Source organism: Arctopsyche grandis, chromosome 8 (genome assembly GCF_051622035.1).
Source record: "Arctopsyche grandis isolate Sample6627 chromosome 8, ASM5162203v2, whole genome shotgun sequence".
Lineage (NCBI taxonomy): Eukaryota > Metazoa > Arthropoda > Insecta > Trichoptera > Hydropsychidae > Arctopsyche > Arctopsyche grandis.
In genome coordinates this window covers 21,374,083-21,400,599 of record NC_135362.1, presented here as the reverse complement: position 1 = coordinate 21,400,599, position 26,517 = coordinate 21,374,083, and the positions used below count along the sequence as shown (strand labels likewise).

General features: G+C 37.5%; 1 protein-coding gene across 3 annotated transcripts; it reads right to left on the bottom strand.

The window, feature by feature from the left end:
* Window positions 1-25: 25 nt before the first annotated feature.
* On the bottom strand, window positions 26-24,870 carry usp (retinoid X receptor ultraspiracle). Of its 3 annotated transcripts, none has more exons than XM_077436780.1 (9): window positions 13,326-13,491; window positions 4,048-4,323; window positions 3,695-3,914; window positions 3,395-3,620; window positions 3,038-3,319; window positions 2,864-2,957; window positions 2,634-2,783; window positions 2,515-2,564; window positions 32-2,433 (listed from the first exon to the last, which is right to left on the bottom strand). In XM_077436780.1, exons 2-9 carry the CDS (start codon window positions 4,148-4,150, stop codon window positions 2,227-2,229), a joined length of 1,332 nt encoding a protein of 443 aa, XP_077292906.1. In that variant the 5' UTR covers window positions 4,151-4,323; window positions 13,326-13,491; the 3' UTR covers window positions 32-2,226. The 3 variants fall into 3 exon arrangements, with proteins under 3 accessions (XP_077292908.1, XP_077292906.1, XP_077292907.1); XM_077436781.1 differs by having other exon boundaries at window positions 4,066-4,323; window positions 13,326-13,467; XM_077436782.1 differs by lacking the exons at window positions 4,048-4,323; window positions 13,326-13,491 and adding an exon at window positions 24,621-24,870 and having other exon boundaries at window positions 26-2,433.
* Window positions 24,871-26,517: the final 1,647 nt, after the last annotated feature.

Genomic DNA, 26,517 nt, shown 5'->3' with positions numbered 1-26,517 from the left:
GGTGAATTAAAAAATGGGTTTCTTTGAATAATAAACGTGTGTATATTTTGATTGCATTTATTCAATACATATCACTTTGGATGTATGTATCAATCTTAAAATTCTTCTTAAAAAAAAGTAAATCTATAGAGTGGTTAATTTTCTTAAAGTAAATATATATGTATATGTAACTGTATGTATATATGTACTTCACAACCACTTAAAATTTAAACAGATGTTTCCGCAGACAGATACTTTCTTTATTAGAACAATTCATTAAATATTACTTCCATACAATCAACTATTTATTTCATGATAATTATCATAGTCAAACAACCAACAGTAAGGAAACATAAAAGACAAAACTGGTTGTATTCCATAAACACTGGAATGTGAAAAATGAATTATTTACACAATGGGATGAAAAATAAAGCTGCCATTCTATGTATGTATGTGTGTATGTAAATTTTACATAATAACCTTAAATGATAAGTTATAATACAAAGATTTATCTTCTATTTGTAAAGATAAAATTTAACATTTCCATAAAATTTTCATTTCGCATAATCAATCTGAACTTCAACATTATTTAATCAATTTTCCAAACTTCATATTTTATTCCAAGATAGTTCAAACTCGATATATTAAAAAATATACTTTTGAATAAATTTCAAGAATGGTAAAATTCAGAACTTGTTACTTGACTCAAATATTGCAGCAGAAACAATTTTTCGGATAAGGCTAATCAATGACTCGCGAGAAATAAATATAGTCAAGGAATGCATTTCGACGATGGTTGACCACACATCAGAATTTTCGAATGTACTTTAATAATCAAATTGAATTTATATATATATCAAAATTTTAATGTACATATTGAATTTGTAACAACATCATTTAAAACAGTAAATATCTCTTAATTTTTAGATATTCAAAAACCATCATGTGTATCTTTTTAAATGATCATAAACTTTATCTTTCATGTAACATATCAATATTTCTATACTTAACCAACACCCTTATTAGAAATGGTTTAATCAAACAAATATAAAAATATAATAGAATGTATTTGTAACCATCGTAATGCTAAACTTACGAAATCATATTATAAAAAATTGAAAAATATATGCATCACATCACACTCATATAAAATACTTATTATTTCTGATATTATTATGTATTTATTGCACATCGACCAATCGCAATATCTTTTTCAATTTATATATAGGCAAATAAACTATGTTCTTTTTTCTTTGTCAATGCATTAAAATTTTATAACAAGACGCACGTATGTACATACATACAAATTTATACAATTTTTTTGTCTAAAAAATTAAAAGCAATATTTCCATGAGTCGGAAATAAAATATGTACGTACATATGTATGTTGAAATATGCACATACATATAAATACAACCAATTTTTTTCATTGAGTCAATTTAAAATATTTACAAAATACTTTTGGTTTACTACGGCGCTACATTACTATTATATTTATTATATTATGTACTCAAATATATCAAAACTCTTACTACTTTTACTTTTACAACTGAGAATAAATAATTTCAGGAAGAAAAAAATCTAATCTTAATTTTTTAAGAGATAGGAAAATGTTACATATACATATTTTATGTAAGAATGTCATTTCGTTCAATGGGTTTTAATAATTTTCGTATACTTTGAGATTACTTTTTTTTTAATTTGTCAATATATAATATACATACGTATATGTATAAAGAACTCAAATAAATTAGTAGAAAACCAGTTGAAACGTTATTTTGAAACAAAAATAATACAACTAGAGATTACTGAAAATAAGATTCCGAACGCATTACCCAACACAATGATAGTTTTTTCGTTTAAATTTAATTTTAAAATGCACATACATATTCTCGAATAAGCAATATTATTTCGATGAAATAAATTTTGTCAAATAACTTAAGTAAAAATAGTAATAAGTTTTACAACAGTATAAAGTTTTTCAATCTAAAATTATGATTTGATTAAATTTACATTTTTACAATTGAAACACATACGTTTTAGTTTTACTACAGTAATTAGAATAGAACTTTTCCAAAATAAATATAGTGTAATTATAACTTAATAAGATCTCATATATCAATATTATCAATAAATGTAATTATAAATAACAATACAAAAATACTTTGTAAAATAAAAAAAAATACCCAAACATGGAGAGGAGAGATTTAACTGTTCCACACTTGTTCACTTAACAAAATAATGCATTTAAATTATGGGATCTAATGGCTGCTGTAAAGCTTCTAATAAACAGGACTCAAGTGGTACATCACCGACTAACCGGAAAAAGAACAAATGCTCAAAACATTTCAATGATATTGAACGTAAAGCAGGAAGTCGAAGTAAAAGTGAAGCAAAACGACCCTCTTCTCCCGATCGACGAGTTCTGCAATATTCTTCCAAGCAGTAGTACAACTGAAAAAAAAATGAAAATTGAAAATTCCATGTCTTTAATATCAATTCTTATGATTATTTACATATTTAAGTGGAAATTACCTTTTCTCTAACTGCATCTACTTCTTGACCATTTTTAAGCCCCCTGATATCTGAAATTAAAACACAATATTCAAAACCTAATACAATTTTGTTTGAGGACATTTCGAAAAAAAAAATACCTGGATTGAATAAAATAATAGCCTTCAAACAAGCCAACTCAGCTTGATCCATTCTCATGTGTCTCATTTTTAAGGATAACTCTGATAACACCCTATCAAACATGACACCAACACCAGCTTGCAATGCTGAATTGCGGTGCAAAGTCATACCTAGAAAAGATATAATTAAGAAATAAATTACAATAAACATTGAGAATAAATTAAATAGGATCACAGAAAATTATACAAACCGGGCATTAAGCACATTAATTGTGGAGGAGGAATTGGAGTTTTATTATTTCCTTTATCATTGCTATTGCCATTATCACGTTCACCCTCTAAATACTGGAATCAGTAAAAATAATCATGTTTAATTTCGATTGGAAAATAAAAATTCATATGATTACATTCATTACGAAAATTACCTCTATCGACCGCCATGCGATGGAAATAATTAGTAACTCATTCCAAGCTGACTTCAACAGAACAACCTGGTCTGATATTAATAATCGAGAAAAATGAGGCAAAGCACGGGCCCAATCAACTAGACCTCGTAATTGTCTGTTTCCTATTTGACAAAGGGAACTAACAGGCCCTCGATAACGTGTTGGCACTAAAGAATTAGATGATACTCGTAAATATGCAAGTTCTGCTTGAGAATCCGCTGGATTTCCTTCAACTTCAATAAGCCGTTCAATACTCAATTCCTAGACAAAACAATAAAAAAAAACATGAAACAATTGTAAATATTATTACAATGGGATTCAAGATCGCCATCATACCTGGACAGAACTGCTTGGATGTGCTTCCTCTTGACCCTTGGCAGCTCTTTGACGTTCCTCTTGCACCGCCTCACGTTTCATTCCGCAAGCCAGGCACTTTTGATATCTGCAATACTGACATCGATTTCGTTGTCGCTTGTCTATTAGACAAGCTCGTTCCTCACGACACGCATAAGTCAAATCTTTTCGCACTGTACGCTTAAAAAATCCTTTGCAACCTTCACAACTGAAAATAAGTAAAGGGTAAGTCACACAAACAGAGAATGAGCCTTTACATACGTGCATAGTACTTTTTACTACCTATATACACCATAATGCTTCCCCGAAGCTCTATCTCCACATATGGAACAGAGGTGTTTTGATCCAGAAAGTGGATGATTGGGCGGATAGGGTTTACCAGGAGCATAAGAAGAAGCCGGGGACGGAGGTCCAGCTTCTCGGAGTCCGTCCAACAACGCCGGATCAGGTTTTAAATCTACTGGTGATAACGGACCCATCAGACTACCATCTAAACTTAACCCTGAAAAGATAAATAATAGTTGAATAAATAAATAATAAAAAACGCTTATAAAAATAATTTCAGTTACAGAAAAAATATGTTTAAAAATCAGCACCATATCAACATTTATTCATAATTTATATAATAAAGTTACATTGGTTGGAAGTCCAACCTGCGATGCCTCGTGCCCAATGTTGTGCTTGCGCACCTTGAATAATGTCTGTCACTGACATCATTGGCTTCTCTTTCTTCATCATGATCCAATAGAATTGATTTTTTACCAGTTTCAGAATTAATGCGCATCACTGATTATATAATGAAATAATATAATCCCAAATTTAAATGTTAAACTGTTCGAAATAAAATATTTATCGCTCACTAATCAATGCAGAAGCGCGTATGTATGTATGTTTTATTTTAAAAACTTCACCTATGTAAATACGAAAAAAAAAATCAATTCCCATTTACCAATCCTAGTAAAATGTGCATACATATGTAACGAATACTAAATTAAATAATATGGTCGAGTTGATCCATAGCAAGTCTATACAGTATTGCCAAAATAAATTGTAATAATGTGCTCTCACTTTTACAATAAAGAAACGATTTCATTAAAAATATGTTTGTACATTGTACAAGTACATATTTTTAAATATCTATCAAAGCAAAAAGTAAGGAATGCGATGGTAGCTAAGGATGAATGTGAGTGGGTCGGTAGGTCAAATAGGTTGATGTAAACAAGAGAATCCATGTGGTTGTGTGCATGTCTGACGTGTGCAATGGCGCACACTACAGAAAGCGAGATGCATATAAATGAAGCATCAGCAAACGTCAACCTTTTCGTTGCACAATAGATTAACGGAAACGCTACAACATCAAAAACAAACTGAAGATCTGAAGGCAGATTTAGAAATAGAAAGTGATTTAGACGTGTCAAATTGACATTCCGAGACAGATCTGACACTTTCCTGTTATTTTAATAGTATAAGAAAAAATAAATCAAAGTTTCTCTGGAGTGTATGTTACGGTTGAAACAGTTCTGGTTGAAATTTGAAAATTGGAATTAATTCTTTTTAATATCATCAAATGTATGTACATATATCGTCTTCAATAAAAATTATTATAATTATAATGGGTTGGCAGTTTATTTACATTGCTACCTTATACGATGGGTTTTAATAAACATCTTCTAAAAAAATTTGAAAATTATAATTTATTATACTACAGTCGTATAATATATATTTTTATATATTACAGTCGAAGTGTATTTTCAGTTGTATGTGATATATTTCAACTGGCGTCTTAGGTCATTCATAGCCGAATACAACTTAACTAGTACATTACATCTCTATAGCAGTTGAGTTTTGACAGCTCTGATATTTTTACGATTGCTGTATAATTCAATAATGCGTTAATATTTGCTAGATATTACGAATAAAGGAAATGAGAACCGTATTACGATAACTCTAAGAATGTTTTTCAAAACAATGAAATAGAAAAGCCTAGTAAACAAAAATTTGACTTTCCAACTCAATTTACTAATCGAGTAACGTTTTCACGAAAACCTAACCTTTCCATCAACTTATAATTGAACTGTATTTTCACTTATAATATATATTTTGACCAGTTGGAATGTAATTCGCTATATAAAACTAACCATTTGTTGAAAAAACTGACCATTTATTGAAAAAACACAGCAATTGGTGGAAAAAACTGACCATTTGTTGAAAAAAAATCACCATTGGTGGAAAAACTGACTATTTAATTTGATGCCAAGTACCGAAATCTACATATAAGTATTTTTGAAATCATACTCGAATAGAGGGAAGCTTTTAAATCCGTGGTTCATTGTTATTTTATTAAAAAAAAAGAAAAATGCAGACTCGTTTCTTCTCAACCAGCAACTCATTACTAAAGCCCGGACCCAGAGGGTGCCGCGTATTGTTCAATTGTTGTAAATGCATTGTTAAAGTTTCGCCGAACGTTTTTTTTCTGGACTCTAGCTTTGTAAATAGAGCTAACCCCCCCCCCCCCCCCCGATTCCTGGAAAAAGCACGGTGTCTATCCGCAGTCTACTCATTACTTCCATTTCTACAATCTACATAAAAAAAATGTGTAAATTTTTTAACAAAATTCATTAAGCAGTTCTAGAGATAGAAAAAATTAAAAAGAGAAGACCTATGAGGAGGTGCCACTTCCAGTCGATTTAAAAATATGAAAAAAAAATAGACACAAAATAGAATTAACGGTGTTGGAATTATCTCCAAAATACACAGCCACAATTATTTTAAAAACTACAAAAACGTGATCAGTCACCGATTCGGATTACAAATCAGTCAAAATCTCGATTACAAAGCATCATCTATTGACACTCGTAAGCAAAAAAAGGTAAAAAGTATGATTCGACAGTAAGAGGAAACAAACGTTTGCCAACATAGGAAGGAAGCCGCACACTTGAAAAGGATACCAATACGGTTGTAACCAAACCGAATTCAGCAGCACACTGAAAGCCACGTGGTCCCATCAGTTCAGACGAGGAAGAACAGACGTGACGGGCGACGGGCAGAAAAATACGATGTTGCATTTATCGCGTGCGCATTTTGTCCCCAGTGTCACCGTCAAGTGCAACGGTGCGGTCACTTTTTATCTGGTCGATGCAAAAGTTGCGGTGCCGAACTAATCGGTCCAAAAGCCAATGGGATGGACGTCGTCCAATTTGCATTATTGTTGTTGGCTGCGACCGAAATAGGCGCGCAAGGGCAACCGGAGACGACGGTGACCTCTGCGAGACCACCAACATCACGACCCCACCACCACCTCGAACGACACTCGCATGTCTTCGACAACCCCCCCGACTTCGTATCGTATTTACACTTCAGGATGTGAGCCTATCATCGAACTGGTACACCGATCGAACCATATCGGTCGAAAGATCGATGCACTTTTTTCTGACCGACACTCTTCGCTTATCGGTCGAGTTTTCTGTTGACTGATAATGCGAGATCGCGAATCAAGATAGCGATATTAAAAGTGTGTATCAACTATCAAGTTCAAAAGGAAATGCAATTCATAAATAGAATCGATAAACCGATTGTTCCGAAAAAGTTGCAATCAAACTAAATTTAAAAAAAATGCGACGATAGCAAACGAGCATTTCCGGTTGTTACAAATTCATACTCGTATGAAAAACCAATTTAAACTGCTAAATTTTTATAAAGAATATAATATTTGTCTACATGTTAAAGAAAATTTTTCCACATTTTTATATGTAGAAATAAAAATATATATATTAATTTCTGCCCCCCCCCCCCCTCTTTCAATACAATCTTTCATTTGAATGCATCAATTCAAAAAGTCATTGCGATTTCGTTCGAGCAGAGTGTGTGGTTAACGAGTGTGCATAGTACAGAGCGTGTATGGGTGGAGTGTTTGTGTACCAATAAACTGTGTATGAGGCACTTGCCCTTTGGCAGGCCTGATGTGAAGACGTATTATAATAAACGTTGTTTGGTCTAATCCGCGTGCGTCATTTGGAACCCCTTGCATCCTGATCCTAAATGTATCATCATCATCTACAGCCGCTCACCATCCATTGCTAGATGAAGGCTTCTCCAGCACACTTCTACTCGTCTCTATTTTGCGCAACTCTCATTCATCTCATCCTACACGTTTTCCTAATATCGACGACCCATCTTCCCTGTGGTCTTCCTTTTACCCTTATGCATTATCTCGGGTACCATTCTAGAACTTCTTTTGTCACTATATGTTCACTACCCTCGTCATACTTCTCACACACGTATTCCGCTTTATGTCTTTCCTCGTTATGCCGAGCATACAGAATTCCATACTTCTTTGAGTGTATTTTACTTTGTGTATAATCTTGGCGTTCAATGTCCAAGTTTTACATCCATGCGTCATCACTGGCAAAACGCATTGATCAAGGTTTCATAATATTCGTTTAAATTCAAAATTTAAAGGTTACATTTAAATTCAAAGGTTAACTGAAAATGTGCATGGGTGAACTTAAGTCAAAGTTTAAACTAAAAATATATGTTTAGCTCCATATATTTGGACCCTCCGTACTAAAAATATTAAAATCTTTAGCCAACCAAAATAACTGATGTAATAATAAATGGAAATTTGCTTGAGACCAATACTTGTCTGAAAAATAAACCAACCAATACGATACGAAAAATATAACAGCATCGTTGTACAATAAAGTTTATATAAGATGAAAAACTTAACTGTTATAACTGTTCAACTATTTAATCTACGAGTTGCGTAGGCGGCGGCAAAAAGTCACATTTGATAGCCAGCTGTCATCGTGTCGATCTGACAGAAGATTCTAATGAAATATTGATGATTTCGTCAATGATTAAATTCCACTAACGTTATGTTAGAGACGTTTGCTTACTTAAATGAGAACTAACCCTCGTATATCGGTAAAATATATAAATAAGTGGTTCAAAATCAGCTCACAAATTTTCTAGACAGTCAATGAAACTAATAAAAGCTTGTAAAAAATCACAAAAATGGTTAAAATGTTGATTTAGTCTTGCTTCAATTAGCCTGAACTGTGTCCATCTAAAGAAAAGTTCGTCTAAAAAAAAGCCTGATTTATTTTTAAGTGCGCAGATAGAGTTTTCATCTATAAATATAGTTTTGCATTAACGTCAGACAATAGTTCGACGAACTTTTGACTTTCGGAAGAGCTTTAATCTGCAGCTCTGAATTATTTCCAAGCATGAACACGTCTAGCTAATTGGTTGGAACACACATAGAAAGAGCCGATAAGCACGCAAGACAATAATTTCAGTGACGATCAAAAGACATCGCAGCCAAACGATTCAATCGAATGATATCCTCGACGATTGAAGCATGACAAAACGAAATCAAACCAATCGACACACATGTAATTTACAACCGACAATGTGCATTGTGTCAAGCTTGAACAGATGAACAAACGAGAGGGTCGCGACGTGTTGACGATTCAATCAACGCAAATTAACATCGACATCAACTGCGAAGCATGGCAATAATGCACTTCGGTTTTGCAAAAACACTTTTGTGTTTAAATAAGTCAAATACGTATTCGAAAATGTGAATCCGAAAATGAAGCTAATAAAACGCTTGTAAAAAAACATGGAACCGTAAATTGCATCCTTGGGTATACACATATGATGTGCATGTGCGCGACGTCTAATCATTATTGACCGCAAAAGTGACGTAGTCACAACGAAACTGTCAGGGTTGCCTCATTTGCAAAATAACCGATTTTTTTTATTATGTACCAACTGGATTGGTACAGGTTTTAGGCCTGAAGATAGCTGGTCGAAGATCTAAAACGTTCACTGACAAGACAGTGATTAGTGGTCGGGTCGAAGAAACAATGAACCCCAGCACGCTTTTTTTTAGTTGCAAATGTAAAAAAAACGGCTAGTACGTATAATCTATCGTATGGCACCCAAGCCGAAAATACTTGTATCGACATAGGTTTGACAGTGATCGATAACGGCGATTCCCATATTTGGAGACATGTGGGAAAAATTTATCGAAAAAAAAGCCGTCTGCGTTGAAAGCATAGATGTATAATACATAGATCCGCCCTCACGGTTTATACTGGTCTCCCTTTTGGCGCATGCACACTTTTCTCTCAGTAGGTTAGTAGCTTCTAAGTAGGAAAGGTCGATTGCGGAGATCTTTTCGATAGATATGCGGAGATCTTATCATCTTTTCGTCACTAACTGAGGGGTACGGGGGGAAGTGAAAAAAACTACGAAAAATTCTAGATCTATGGTTGTAAGACATGATTTTCACCACTGGAGGCCCAGGACGCTCCCGTGCCGTTTAGTGTGTTTGCGCCTTAAATGCAGTCGTCCAAAGTCTGGAGACCCTTCATTCGAAATTTAAAATTTCAAGAAACTTATTTTTGAACGTCGTCATAGATAAACTTTTGCTTAATATAATCGGTAATAATGTATTTGTGAATTATTGGTTTTTGAGTTTCGAGTATAGTAACATGTTCTTAGGTTTCAATGAGATTTGAATATTTAAAATTTACTTTTTGATTTATTACCCTCCAAACAAATTTTGCTGTAGACATATATTTCTGCACAAAATTTTTGAATAATAAGAATTTCTGGAAAAACGGCGACTGAATTCTCATTTAACAATCAAAACTAATCGATGAAATTACACTAGAATATTTTCTGTAAGCATGCCTACCCAGACTTGTGTATAATCACCAAAATCGGCGTTAGGACGATTCTTTTAGCTCATAATTGTCAATTAGTTTTGTCAACCATGCTTTTTTGTTTTCTCGCTTTGAACACTAATTAAGTGGTCTATTGATATTTGAAAAGCACCCAGCCAACGCCGAAGACTAGTGATTAATAAACAAGTATTCTAAATTTATGAAAAAAAACTTTTTTGAATTTTTAACGAAATAAATCGAGGTACAGGATATTTTTTAATTTTTATGTAACAATCTCTTAGTTACATACTACGACCCAAGTTTTCCACTGCAAAAAATCAAAATCCGGGAGATTTTGGTTGCGATTCACTTTTGCGATGTTATCACCGAACCATATTTTTGTGTCATGGCGACGAATTGGGAATGCCTGTTAAGTCGCTATGACCCAAAATTATAGTAAAAAAAATAGTATTAGAAGCAAAAAAACAATTGAAATGAACGACGAAATCATAAATCAGTACTATAATGATTAATTACATATTCATATGCTGTATAGTTGAATGAAAACATTTTTAACTACGTTGAAATTTTAGTATTGAAAACCCGCTGTTGCATAAATTAACCCTTTTGAATGCTGACCAACGCCGATCGGCGTTTTGCCAACAAGTCGACAAGCCTGAAAAACGCCGATAGACGTTGTATTTTGAGCATGTACAAAGTAAACAAGAATACTACCCGCTAAGCCTTTCCAGGTAGCATTGAAATAAACACACCTTTACAAAACTCGAAATCCTCGGCGGTAGTTATCTAGGGTTTGTTTGGATTAGCTACAATATTTCATTGGATTTCAAAATAGTCATAGTTAGAAATGTTGGCGAAACTTTCAACAGAAAAGACTTAACGAATTAACTTTAATTAAAGAATAACACCATTGCGTTACGAAGAACGGAAGAAGTGTTGTAGTATTATGAACGAGACCATCAACGAGAGAGATAGAAAAGGCTTATATGAACAAACCCCATTCATGACCGAGAAAGAGTAACATCAACAGTATAATAGAACAAAGCGAATTATCACATTGCTATTATGTATGTACGTCAAGTCGGTATACAGAACGCAAACAAACACTCGCTTTCTAGGTCAATGTTTGTTTACACGCCGTCACGTGGATTCGCGAGAAGTGAATCCTTATAAAAAGTGGGATCTCTGAAAGTGGTGGGAATCAAAAACCGCCAACATTCGAATCTGCGACAGCCCTGGATACCATTGTGGGCGTCTCGTGGATGCAGCCGGAACAGACGGCGCGAGATTGCACTGACCTTGCCTCACCGCAACACCGTCACTGTCTAGCTATGGCTCTCAGGGGTACACATTGCAGGCACGCGAGCCACACCTGCATCGACTGCAGCCGAATGACAGTGCCTGCACGCCACTGGCGTAAACAAACGCCTCAATACAAGCAAAAGTACGCGCCTCAGACCCCAAAGCAGATGTTCCACGATGAAAATGCATCGCGATAAAGTATGCACGCAGCGAATTGCTTTTGCACAAAAAAAAATGAAGAAAAAAAAACCGAAAAATAATACTTGGCAAAGCAGTCGAATGCACGACATACCGATGTGCATCAACTGTGAATTCGAAATAGATTTCAACAGTCGAATGAGTGTAAATAGTAAGCAGGTGAATTTAAAGTACTGGGTACTGAATTATTTTTTAAAAACTCCACCTCATATTTCAAATCTATCAATTTCGTTCCCAAAAACCACAAACTAGCCGGTTGTATTGAGATAATTGACTAATTTAAATTTGGAAAATCGTCGATGGAATACTAATTAAGTACATTAAGTTTTAATTGAATAGTAAAATGTAAACGCATGTGTCGTTTCATATGGTAGTTGTACATTTAAATTTGAAATAAATCGATACATATCAGGATATTAGATTTGCTTTTGCCTAATGAACCCGTGTACTACATAGGATTGTCAGATTTCATTCAAATCAGAACGCAAACATCCCCCCACCCCAAAACGCATATTTCCGACTATAGTTTGTACCAGACATCGACAATTTATGTATAATTCATGTTTACACATTTTTTAATTCTGAGCTAAACGTTGATAGGAATCAAAAATGGAGTAAACCGGGACATTTGGGCATCCCGAAAAATACGTCCGAGATACTGGGACATGGTACAATTAATCTATTGGCGAATTAAAAACGTATATGTACTTATGAGAAAGTATAAAAACTTGTAAAATAAGTTTATATAAGATGAAAAGTAACTTAAGCCCAGCTTAAGTGAAATGTGAAGGTGCTGTAGAAAGCCGCGTTTGGATAGCTTGCTGTCATAGCTCCGATCTTGACTTAGGATTCCTACGTTGATTTTAATGGGTTCGATAATGATAAAACTCCTCTAGCTTCATGTCGGAGACATCAGCTTACTTTAATGTGAGCTAACCCCCGTATGTCGGTAAGATATCAAAGCGATGTGAAGATTAGAAGTGGTTCAAAATCAGATCACAACTTTTTGATGGGCAGAAATATCACTGAACTAACAGAGTGAAGTTAATAATAAAAAAAAAGGTGAAAATCCCGTTTAATCTAGACGTCTGACAACCTTACATTACCTAATCCTCATTAGGAATTGAATAACTTTTGACATCCTCAATCGAATGTATCTCTTTTTGCAGAATATAAAACTTATAAAAATGTATTAATATATAGTAGCAGGCAACAATATACTGTTGTTTAATGTGATTAAATTGTATGAGTTTGCCTTTTTACATTGACGTTGGAGTTGTCAAAAAAATACTGAATAATACGCAAAACCACATCCAATTAGAAGCTAATATGAATCCATCGCAATAAGTAAAAAAAAAAAAAAATTACTTCAATCAAATTTAAAAAAAATGTTTATTTTATTATATACCTACATTTAAAATTGTTTCGTATAGCAATACAAAATTAATAATTCAAATACATTTTCCGTCTATAATTAGATTCCAATCAGCGCGGTCGACTCAACGAGATACTTCAAAATGAGGCGAGAAAATTTAATTAGCATCATTGCAACCAATCGGTAAATATACCAAAAAAAAAAATACTTGAAGCGCATGAAGAGCACACACAATCACTAAAACTTTTCACGGAGACGGGCAAATACACTGTAAAAGCTTTCGCTTTCTGAAACGCAATAGAGACCGAGTGCAAAAAAAAAAAAGACGCACAAACATACATACACACAAATACGAAACTAAAGCTTTTGCGAGGAATACAAAACGTGATATAAAAGACACGTGTCGCGCACTAGAACTTCGCGCCTATAACTTCTGGGTGCTCGGAGATGGGAGAGTGCAACGTCGACGGTTGCGCGCGCGCACTGACTCTGACTACTGACTAGTGACTAGTGACTAGTGTAGTGACTATAGACTAATGTGGCGGGGTCTGAACTGAAACTGGAAAGTTGGTCGGTGACACATCGATCCGTCGGTGCAGCGGCTGCAATGCGCCGCCGCCGCCCTCCTCTCCCTCCCGTCCCTCCTCCCCTCCGACGACCCCTCCGCCCCCCGGGGGCCCCAGCCGTCTGACGCCTCTCCTTGACCTTGTCGTCAGCCACCAACAAAGCAACCACATCGATAGATAACTCGCGCCTGCACCCACTTGATAACGTCTAACCACCCCACCCCACCCCAACTACTTCTACTGTTTACAACGATAACTGACTCCAATGTACTACCTCTATAGGGCAGATGTTGAATGCGGTTCAAAATATTTTTTTTTTAATTTATCAAAGTAGAGCTGATTAACTACATAGAAGGGGTGCTTCGACTGCAGCCAGATTTGCTCAGTGGGTGAAATCCGACAAACTCCACAGGAAGCAGCGGATCTGCCTCAAAATCAATCTAAGCCCTTTGAGTGCTGACCTCTTTTCTGTTAACCTTTCCACCGCGTACGACTACTATACATGTCCTAGCGAACATGCCCTCAGCGCGTGAGACACGCATAGATGTCTTGGAAGTTCCAACCTGTATAAGAGCCGTCTATTGTGTTAAAATTTTATAACTTGGTTGAAAATATTACTAAATGTATACTTAACAAATTCAATAGATAGCAGTAGTCAAAAAATATTCAATATAGGCTAAAATAATTTATAAAATATTACAACCTATATTTATAGTCGAAAACGCGATAACAAAATCCGCAAAAAAGCAGCCGCGTACAGGGCATGTTCGCTAAATTTGGTGACGCGGGCAAAGGGTTTAAAGTCCGCCACGCTGAAAATTTCGCCAACATTTCCAACTACAATTATTTGGAAATCCGAATAGAAAGCAGGTATAAAAATTGTAGATAATCCAACCAAATCCTAGATAACTACCGCCGAGGATTTCGAGTTTTGTAAAGGTATGTTTAGGCTCTTTAATATATCTTGCAATATAAAATAAACTAAAGAAGTCTATTAATTAATGTATTTTTCCAAAACTAGTTTCATCTTCTTCATTATTGTTCAATATAAATTCCAAGCCACAATCTAAATTACTCAGCAGTTAGGGATTTCCATTGGGAAATTCTGCTATGGTTATTAATTCAGAAATTCCGGTGTAAAGCAGTCTTTGTAAACCTTGACAAATGAATTACACGTTCCATGTTCAATGCAGTTTTTTTTAATGCTACCTGGAAAGGCTTAGCGGGTAGTAGTCTTGTTTACTTTGTACATGCTCAAAATACAACGCCTATCGGCGTTTATCATGCCCATGGACTTGTTGGTAAAACGCCGATCGGTGTTGGTCAGCATTCAAAGGGTTAACTACATAGGAGGCGTGCTTCGACTGCAGCAAGATTTGCTGGGTGGATACAATTCTACAAACTCTACAGGAAGCAGCGGATCTGCTTCAAAATCGATCTCAATTGGATATTAAACCTTCCAGCTTCATGAGAAAAGTGCTTTAACGATTTACGAAATAAAGTAAAAAAAAAAAAGATTGAGCAAAATGGTGTCATCGCTATTTTTTCTCGAGCAAACCGTGCTGAGTGCAGTCTCTTTGCTATCTTCCAGTTTATGACCGTGATGCTTTGTTTTTCGATTTCGATATATTTTTTGCCTTCAATTAAAATTAAATCCTTATTATTCACGACTGATAAAACGTATAAAATAAGGTTTGTTGAAAAGCAGTGGCGTAGGTTTGAATTTTGGGCCCTCGTGTAAAGTTTATCGAAGGCCCCCTCATCCCCCTTAATCTGTTTTTTTTTTTTTTTTTTTTTTTAATATGAGATGAAATCATTCAAATTGTTTGTTAATACATATTTACATTGGACTATAAGTATAATAATTCTACAAAAATAAATATATATAACTTAGCTCAGCGATTTCAAAAATTCGTCTTTTTCGATTTAAGGTTTCCAAAATTTTGTAATGAGTCTTGTGGATATATTTCCAATTAAGCTTTTTTTTAATAATGGCGTTACGTGATTGGTTGTCCCACTTGAACTCAAATGGCTTTTTATTACTAATTATGGTCTGCAACGATACAAGCCCAAATAACTGCTCGGACCTTTCCACATGTCTGCATCGTAAAATAAAGGTGAAGCAAAAGTACAAGTCAGTTATGACTAATTTTTATTACTTTCGATATTTTCGACAATGTTAAATTATATTGAGTGTACCAATGTACATATGTATATATACATTGGGACCCCTTGTTGATCTGGATTCTCACGCTTTGCATGACTTTGCTATAAGGTAACTAACTACGCCACTGTTGAAAAGGGTAAACGGACAATTTCACACTTAGAGAATCCGCACACGATAATCGTCGCCACGAAAATCACGAATACGGATTATCTGGCACTTGAATTCTCGTTGGCGTGATAGTTCGCGTGGGTGACTGTCGATGGGTGGAACCGTTGAAAAGTTATAGGTTTATCAGGTGCGATTCATGCATGGGGGTTGAGAAGTCAATGATTTACTGCCAGGGCCGCGCCTACCATATTTACAAATGTGTGCAACGCACACAGGCGACCGAAAGAAATAAGAGTAGAAAAAATTTCATTCCTTAAAAAATACGAAACAAGAAATCTTACTTTCTAAAATATTATCTTGTTGTATACTTGTGGATTGCAGTTGCAAGTTATAACTAGAGACCAGAATCTGAAGGGGCTGTTTATTGTTCAAAGATTGTAAATGCATTAAAGGTTTGCCGAACCTTTTTTACAAAGGATTTACAACAATGGAACAATAGGCGGCACGTTTCTGGCCCCTTCAGATTCCGACCTCTAGTTATAACTTGTAACACACCCGAACTATAATTTGGGGAAATAACGGGATAGCAGGTATAGCTTCGGTCCGCATATGGCTAGGTCTTTTATGTTCTATTGCGACTGCCAGATGTATTTCTTCAAGGATGTTGAGTATTGGTTGGTCATCGAAAGAACAATGTTCTAGATGTGGAATTGTTTTACATATTTATATATTTTCTATATAATACTACATATTTATATAACACTATATATTTATATATTTTCATGAATAAGCTTGAAAACGATCAGTCTCACTTGTCATCTGGTACTCTTCAGAACTAAATGTTTTGGTTTTCTGTCTGTTTTTCTGGTTAATTTTTATTGTGAATAAAATTTTCAACATTATATTTCTCACTAGGTAAGATTTTTGCACTATTCGCATGCACTTTTTTTATTAATATGATTTACACAAATGCTGATTTAAGTTTTCAGCTGCGATGGACGTCTCTTGATGTCATTTTTAAATATCTATTCATGCTGGCACAGCACAAACCGGCAACTGCACGTAAACAGTAGTACGAAAAGTATTCTTTGGTACATTCTATACGGACACATTCGTAGACGTAATAGCAATATCTGACAAAATCTACTCATATGTATCATATCAGTAGATGTCACCGTAACATGTCACTATCAAACCTATGGAAATACAATGATAAAATACTTCAGGGGGTGAGTTTTGCCAAGGATCGCGACGATATAGATAAAATTATCTAAAAAAAACAAATGCCACATACCACCCCGAGTGTTTGCACCTTTATAAATTTAAACCTGGATGTGTGTACATACATATGTAGATGAGCCTGAAAATTATTTTCCACAAGTTGCTATTATATTAAAGCAGCAATTTTTTATTCAATTCGTTGTAGACTCCTTCAGAACAATTTATACCCTCAATTATCATATTAGCCTGTTTTAATTGATTTCTTTAAAGCGATAAAAAAAATAATTATCAATATGAATGTTTTAAAAATGAAAAACTATAAAGAAATAGGAAACATTTTTTTAGAATTTCAAAATTAAAAACAATTCCGATTATTATTTATACGAAACTTTACCAAAAAAAATAAAAATAGTAATTCTACGTTGAAATTCTTTATTGATAAAAATGAGACCTATCGTAGGGGTGCCCCTTTGCCTTTGTCGCGAGCACGCTTTACGTTTACGCCTATCAATATTGATTGTCTAGTCCAGTACTTCCCAAACCGTACGAACAATCAACGAAAAACAATTTCCTAAAGCAAAATCGTTTTTTAATGAAACACTAATGATTTAAGACGGCAGTAAAAAACGATAGTTTTTCCAGTCATCCACTAATTCTCGAGCAATTTATCTCCATTTAAACACATCATTTTCCAAGAAAAGCGACAAAGGCGGCACAAAAAAAAAACCACGAAAAATAAACTAAATGTGCACAATTAAGTTAGCACTATAATAATGATGACAAACAATATTTACAATACGAGTTCTTCTACACATTTATTTTTTTGATTTTAATTATATTCGAATTCACATCTGGTCGGCCTTCAGAAATCTTCGATGAAATGGAATCGCCGTGTAACGAAAACATCACAGAATTGACACATTCGTGAATCTCAAAATTATTACCTAAGCATCCTAATTTTAAAACAACCAACAACGTTAACAGGAAACAACTCCAACACCAACCCATTCCCGATACTTAGGAAAAGCGCAATAATTTACATGCACATAAATTTTCGCGACATTACAATCTACGAAAAATCCAAACGCGACAGTGAATATTCAAAAACCGCCAATGTCAATGTCAAATGAAAGTGCACGCTCATGTGATAGATAAAAAAAAATGTAAACAAAGCACACCGAACGTATGATTTAGTGTGAATGACGTCGATTACCAAAATATGTACGTACACGCTCAACATTAGATATCGTATCACAAAAAAAAAAAAAAAAAATTCATTCTGTATAAGTAAAATAAAAAGAAAAAACACCTGTTCAATCAACAAACGCAACGCCTGATAAAATCACATTCGTCTATTATTTTTATATCACACGTATAGGTGTAGTCTGAATGTCTATGAACTTTAAAATTGAAAAATCAATGTTTTTTTATCATGCGGGCGTTTCGACACGCACATGACCGATAGTGTACAAAACGAAGAGCGACTTTCTGTGTAACAGAATCGTAAAAAAATAATTGGGGTAACCTTAAATGTAAATTTACGAGGCAATTCGACCTGCATGAGTGCGCTGATTACTACCAAGGTACATATGTATGTATATCAGACCAATTTCAAACAAAGTAAATCCAGAAAGTAGAGCTCCTCCCTATACAATCGGATGCTCGTTGAGCAAGTGGGTCAGGAACGGTGCGCTCTTGACCCATTTTATACCTCCGACTTGCGCTTGCATCCCAGTGCACTATATATGCACGTACAACTAATGCAAACGTCGAATATCCTTGCAACGATTGCACAATGGGTGACCTTCTGTCGTAGTCGACGAATATGTGCGATGGAAAAGAATCAGTCAACTTTTCAAACAGCGTGTAATATTGATACACTTTTTTTTTATCTACGGAGGTCAATAACATCAATAATGTTTGTATCTCGCAAAAAAATAAGTAATTGATAATATGAAATGTTGAATTTATAAAAAATAGTATGTGATGTGTTTTTTATAATATTCATAAGCTGTTCGCCTTTCAAAAATATCGAAAGGTTCATTCGTTGATTATCCACAACATTATATTGTAATACAGTAATGGTTTCTGAAATGGGGTAATTTTCCTATCCTAGTGTGTAAAATTTAATCCTTTGGAAAAGAAAGGTTTATCGCATCAAAAATATTTTTAATATACATACTAGTGGCGTGCTGTGGAAATCTCCTTGTTTTTGTCGCACAGCCTTAGGGCGAAATCACACAGGAAGGAACGCGGCAAGTGGTTTTTTTTAGATATTTTTAAACATGCGAAAAAAATGTGACATGCCCAGCACATATTCAAAATCACCCGCTAGAGTGTTTTCGGTAAAATTTGATCCTTGTATTTATCCTTGCTTGTATCCCATATTTGAAGAAATGTAGAAGCCCCAGAGCCAAGCACACGACGTGCCGTTCTTCCCTCTGTGATTTCGCCATTACTTATGTTTACGCGAGCAGGATACAAGGGGACTACTTGACGTTATACCGAGACCCCTTGTATTTTTCTCGCGCACACGGAAGTAAGCCTGTGCGATAAAAAAAAACAGAAATATTTCCACGGCACGCCACTTAGGTCGAAAACACACTAAATGGTAGGTAGTACATATTTTCTGTAGATACTTTTAAACATGCGAAAAAAACACAGCACCCCTAGCCCATATACATAGTACACAGTTCCCAAAACCACCCCCTGGAGTGTTTTCGGTGATATTTTATCCTTGTGTATAATCTTGCTTGATAGTGATCGATAACGGTGAATCCCATATTTGAAGAAATGTAGGAGGAACATATGCACTCTGCACGTGCAACTACACCTGAATTCGGTTTGGGGAACACCCGCAGTGGTCTTTGCCATTTCAGATTTTTCCATGGGGGGGGAAGGCAAAAGTTGGTCATGTAAGGACATGTTTAAGCTCGTTGCAGTTTCAGTAAAAATTTTAGTAAAAAATAATCGATTCGATTAACATTCATAGCATTTCATCAAATAATGTATGTTCATGTTCCTGGCCTGGCCAAATCTAGGGGGGTGGCAAATGTCCCCAAATAACGTACCTGCTTTAAGTTTGGAGAAATTCTGTCTATATATAAACATATATCTTGTACATATGTATATTTCAGAATAGTACTCAAAAATTTTCCGGGACAATAGAATAATCTAATCTATAATTTGGAAAGAGACTTTGTATGTAAATATCCTTGGTCGTCGTCGTCGTCGTCCGTAGATCGGTGACGTCATCGAACACGTGATTCGATTTTTTTTTTTTTTCGATCCATGGGCGCCGATTTGTTTTATTCGTTTCGCGAGTAGCTTCATGGGGCCCCGCCAGGGGCGCCACAAGGGGCGCAGCCCCGTGGGGCCCCGAAGGGGGCCCGGAGGGCGCAGCCTCATGGGGCGCAGCCCCATGGGGCTCAAAAGGGGGCGCAGGTTTATGGGGCACAGCCTTATCGGCCGCAGCCTTATGGGGCGCAACCTTATGGGGCGCAGCCTTATGGGGCGCTGTCTTATGGGGCGCAGCCTTATGGGGCGCCGCCTTATGGGGCGCCGCCTTATGGGGCGCCGCCTTATGGAGCTTAGCCACATGGGGCCCCGAAGGGGGCGCAAGGGGGCGCAGCCTCATGGGGCGCAGCCCCATGGGGCCCCAAAGGGGGCGCAGCCTCATGGGGCGAAGCCCCATGGGGCCCCGAAGGGGGCGCAGGGGGGCGCAGCCTCATGGGGCGTAGCCCCATGGGGCCCCGAAGGGGGCGCAGCCTCATGGGGCGTAGCCTTATGGGGCGCTGTCTTATGGGGCGCAGTCTTATGGGGCGCCGCCTTATGGAGCTTAGCCGCATGCGGCCCCGAAGGGGGCGCAGCCTCATGGGGCCCCGAAGGGGGCGCAGCCTCATGGGGCGCTGCCTTATGGGGCGCCGCCTTATGGGGCGCAGCCTTATGGGGCGCTGTCTTATGGGGCGCAGCCTTATGGGGCGCCGCCATATGGGGCGCCGCCTTATGGGGCGCCGCCTTATGGGGCGCCGCCTTATGGGGCGCCGCCTTATGGAGCTTAGCCGCATGGGGCCCCGAAGGGGGCGCAAGGGGGCGCAGCCCCATGGGGCCCCGAAGGGGGCGCAGCCTCATGGGGCACAGCTTTATGAGGCGAAGCCCTAAACGGCAACTGATCATGGGGGCGAAGCCCTTGACGGCATTTAATCATGGGGGCGCGGAGGGGCGAAGCCCTAATAGGCATTAACTAAGGGGGGCGAAGACCTAAACGGCATTTAATAATGGGGGCGCGGAGGGGCGAAGCCCTAAAAGGCAACTGATAATGGGGGCGAAGCCCTAGACGGCAATTAACCATGGGGACGTGGAGGGGCGAAGCCCTTATCGGCAACTGATCATGGGGGCGAAGCCCTAGACGGCATTTAATCATGAGGGTGCGGAGGGGCGAAGCCCCAAAAGGCATTAGTTAAGGGCGGCGAAGCCCTAAACGGCAGTTAATCATGGGGGCGCGGAGGGGCGAAGCCCTAAAAGGCAACTGATCATGGGGGCGAAGCCCTAGACGGCATTTAACCATGGGGACGTGGAGGGGCGAAGCCCTTATCGGCAATTGATCATAGGGGCGAAGCCCTAGACGGCAATTAACCATGGGGACGTGGAGGGGCGAAGCCCTAAAAGGCAACTGATCATGGGGGCGAAGCCCTAGACGGCATTTAACCATGGGGGCGAAGCCCTAGACGGCATTTAACCATGGGAGCGAAGCCCTAGACGGCATTTAACCATGGGGACGTGGAGGGGCGAAGCCCTTATCGGCAACTGATCATGGGGGCGAAGCCCTAGACGGCATTTAATCATGAGGGTGCGGAGGGGCGAAGCCCCAAAAGGCATTAGTTAAGGGCGGCGAAGCCCTAAACGGCAGTTAATCATGGGGGCGCGGAGGGGCGAAGCCCTAAAAGGCAACTGATCATGGGGGCGAAGCCCTAGACGGCATTTAACCATGGGGACGTGGAGGGGCGAAGCCCTTATCGGCAATTGATCATAGGGGCGAAGCCCTAGACGGCAATTAACCATGGGGACGTGGAGGGGCGAAGCCCTAAAAGGCAACTGATCATGGGGGCGAAGCCCTAGACGGCATTTAACCATGGGGGCGAAGCCCTAGACGGCATTTAACCATGGGGACGTGGAGGGGCGAAGCCCTTATCGGCAACTGATCATGGGGGCGAAGCCCTAGACGGCATTTAATCATGAGGGTGCGGAGGGGCGAAGCCCCAAAAGGCATTAGTTAAGGGGGACGAAGCCCTAAACGGCAGTTAATCATGGGGGCGCGGAGGGGCGAAGCCCTAAAAGGCATTAGCTAAGGGGGGCGAAGCCCTAAACGGCAATTAATCTTGGGGGCGCGGGGGGCGAAGCCCTAAAAGGCATTAACTAGGGGGGGGCGAAGCCCTAGACGGCATTTAATCATGGGGGTGCGGGGGGCGAAGCCCTAAAAGGCATTAACTAAGGGGGGCGAAGCCCTAGACGGCTTTGAATCATGGGGGCGCGGAGGGGCGAAGCCCTAAAAGGCAACTGATCATGGGGGCGAAGCCCTAAACGGCAATTGCTCATGGGGCGTGGAGGGGCGAAGCCCTAGAAGGCAAAAAAAAAAATTTGATTTTTTTTTTGATTTTTTTAAAAAAAATTTTTGATTTTTTTTTTGATTTTTTTTTATTTTTTTTTTAATTTTTTTTTTAATTTTTTTTTTAAAATTTAAAATTTTTTTTTTTTTTTTAATTAAATTAGCTTAGTCATGTTTAAGCGGTTTATATTATAAACACTGAGCGAAGCCGGGTAATACAGCTAGTATTAAATATTTTAGGAATTTAAAATGATTTGAATACGTATGTAAGTACGAAATAGCACTAATTTAGTGGGAAAGTAAAAATTGTAAATTTGATAGATTTTAATCTAGACAGGAGATGCTGTGCATTCCATGAACCGCACAAACGTCTCCATCTGGAGCGAACTGGCAGTTTTAGAAAGACTCCAACTCCAAAGACAACATAACATGTTGAAAAAAGATTATTTCCTACTTTGGCTATATTGCCAGGAAGAATGTGGAGAGTCTGGGGAAGTTAATAGTCACCCAAACACTAGAGGAAAGACGAGAGAGAGAGAGGATGGTTTCCCAATAGTCAGATCAAATTAAGGAACTGACAGGATTGTCAATAAACGTTGCTTTTAACTTGGCACAGGACTGAGAGGAGTGGAGGCAGATCATTTACCGGATTCCAAATGATATAAATGACCACGACGCTCAAACGAGAAAAAAGATCCAGACAAAAAAAATTGATTCTTGAAGACTTGGTTAATATCTCAAGACTGTCGCGAGACTAGAGAGAAATATATTAATTACTTCATTAAGTACTAGAGAGAAAATATATTACTTCATTAGTTCAAAAATATAGTCACTTTTGTTTTTATCAAACAATTGTTGTGTTTTCGGAAAAGATTTGGGTAATATTATGCTCTTATAAAAAAACCTTGTAAAAATAGTAGTTGTATTGAAATTTGAAATATGTGATATTCCCTAATTGTTTTCCTCTTATTTTTCTTATAAAACGTATTGCGCGAAAACGTTTCAAAAGTCAATCTTCATTTTGTCAACACTCTGATATTGTTCTTTTACAAAATTTGGTAAAAATTTGACCGAATTATAATCAAGCCTTTTAAAAATAGTTTTCAATAATACATTAACTTATCACAGACAAATGACATCTATTGTTATACGTCAAAATTAATAAATTAATATTTAGCCAAGACGCAAACCGACAAACGATTTCTAAATCTGACAAAAAAAAATGACAACTTCGATCGTAAAAGTACAAATATAGAGTAAAATAAATAATCGTATATTAAATTTATAGCTTCCAATACACTCTTATGGCTTAATATAATCGCGCATATAAAAAATCAAGTTTATACAGTTCATTTGACATACACATGTTCACATGAGGTTTGATATTCTTTTCAGTTTAGGAAATGTATAGCGTCGTCGATTCTACATATGTATATATGCAGACTTTAATAATAGTCAAGATGAATGAAAACATAGCATAAATATAAAAACATCGAATCGAACCGAACATAAATTGTACAAACTTCAAATCGAAGCATAAATTTCAATTAAAAATACACGTGCGGTAGAAAGAAACGTCGACAAAAATTAAACCTAAATAAAATCACCTAAAGTTTGACATATAAGATACAAAAGATTCATCATATATAATAATGGTGGTGAAAAATCAGTTGGTTAAATATTCGCGAACAGTTTGTTTTGATTTATTGTCCCGCACACGAGATAAACAAGCACGAGGCGTGATGGAAACCAGGAACCACACGGTTTGAACGAATAGTCGAGAAGGCAATACTAGAAGCGAATCGAATTCAAACAGAATGGAGAAAGTTGGTCGATCGAACGAGCCAGGCTGCGCGTGGAAGTAGAGCGCGAGCGCGAGCACGAGCACGAGCACGAGCACGTCCTGGAGCACGACAGACATCCAGACGGTTGTGTTCCCAGCAGTCAGTTGTGGTTGTGGCTGTGGCTCACCTCTGTCCGAATCCATGACGCTGGCCTCGAGGAGTCGCGTCGGTCCCGGAGTCGCCAACGCAGGGCGAGGGGAGGGGAGCGTGCGCCGGCGGGGGCGGGGGGGCCGAGGGGGCGAGAGCGCGAGGGACACGAAGCGAGGATGGAGGGCCGGAGCCGGAGCCGCCGCCGCGCCCCGCGCACCCACACCGCTCTAACACCCGCACTCTGGCCAACACTGCAGTGCTGTCAACTCACTGTCTATCTCGTGCTCGCCCACCGCCACACTGACACCACAACACGCACATGGCAACATTTTCATTTTGCCGTCATGAACCGACTACAAAAAAACTCCGTCCTATCGAGTGGCTGCGGCTGCGTTCACACCAACGATATTACTTACGATATTTTCCATAACCAGTTCCTAAATAGAAGCCACAAGTTGCAATATGGGAACTGGATATGGAAAATATTGCAAGTAATATCGTTGGTGTGGACGCCCCAGAACATTAAATTTAAATAAAAAAAACACTGTGTGTATGATAGATTACACAACTCTGGACGCTTTGACAGTTGTAAATGTATAAAATACCGGTATCCGTCACGGGCCCGAATGTGAAACCCCCGAAAACGCAAATATTGGAAGGCAAAGATCGAAAATTGAAAGATCTTAAGTCGAGAGATCAAAAAAAAAGGGTGCATGGTAAACGGTACATACTCACTTAATTTGCGCGAGCAGGATACAACAGGAACAAGAGGAACAGGCTTTTCCTCCCGTATTAATGTGCGCGCGCAGAACACGGGAGGAAAAACCTGTTTCTCTTGTTACTGTTGTATCCTGCTCGCGCAAATTAAGTGAGTGTGTACCGTTTACCATGCACCTTTTTTATCTTTCGACCTAAGATCTTTCGATTTTTGATCTTTGCCTTCCGATATTTGCGTTTTCAGGCGTTTCACATTCGAGCCCATAAAATATATGTTGCATATAGCATGTTTCTATAATAAATTAGTGTTTCGCTAGTCTTATTCAAATAAAAATACTCAAATCGAGTTATAAAATATAATAATAATATTTTAAAGAATCATAAATATAAGATCCCTCCTGCTTGTATAAATAAAATGGCAAACGGGTTACATCCCAAATGTGAATCGCTACCAAAATAACCGTCGCATCGAAAATCACTTGCGCAAATCTCATGTCGCAAGAAAATTCGTCACATATGAAAATTGCCGTACAGAAAATTGCTCAAATATTGCCCAAATCTCGTATAAAAAAGCATTTGTTGAGCAATATTTGGGCAGTTTTTGGTACGGCAATTTTCCTGTATGACGAATTTTCGTGCGACAGGAGATCCGCGCGAGTTATTTACGTAGTGGCGGTTATCCTGGTAGCGATTCACATTTGGGATGTAATCACCGAATCAAATAAAATGTAACTGAAGATTAAAAAAAAATCAACACGAGTTGTTCACATAAAATTAAAAATAAAGGACGACCTCTATGTCACGCCTCGCAACTTCAAACTTCTACACGTGTCATCTAACAGTTTGAATTTGTTTTTACTTAACTATTCGTCAGCTTACTCAGCCTCTCAGTAGAGTTTAGTTCAATCAGCCTTACCGAACTCACTTTATACAACTTCACGCGATTGCAAAATTTATAATCGTAATAAACAGAAAATAAAAATACTTCGTTGAAACTTAATTAAATTTTTATAGACACCAAAACCAATTTTTGTTTTTTTTTTAATTAAATTATTAATAAATCATGTTGAAGATGAATAGACAAACTCCGAAACCCTCATGCCTTCCCTTCTTTTTTACATTCGAATGCGAAGCTCGCACTCAATATTGTGAGAAATACGAAGCATTTAAGCATATTCTGATAGACTAAACGGATTTCTGCAAACTTTTAGTTCTTC

Excerpts from the sequence above, each read along its gene's own strand:
- usp (XM_077436780.1), bottom strand. The coding sequence starts at position 4,150 with ATGATGAAGAAAGAGAAGCCAATGATGTCAGTGACAGACATTATTCAA. Across the intron at positions 3,621-3,694 it reads AAGCATTATGGTGTATATAG|TTGTGAAGGTTGCAAAGGAT; the intron begins GTAGTAAAAAGT and ends ACTTATTTTCAG. Across the intron at positions 2,434-2,514 it reads TAGATGCAGTTAGAGAAAAG|TTGTACTACTGCTTGGAAGA; the intron begins GTAATTTCCACT and ends TTTTTTTTTCAG.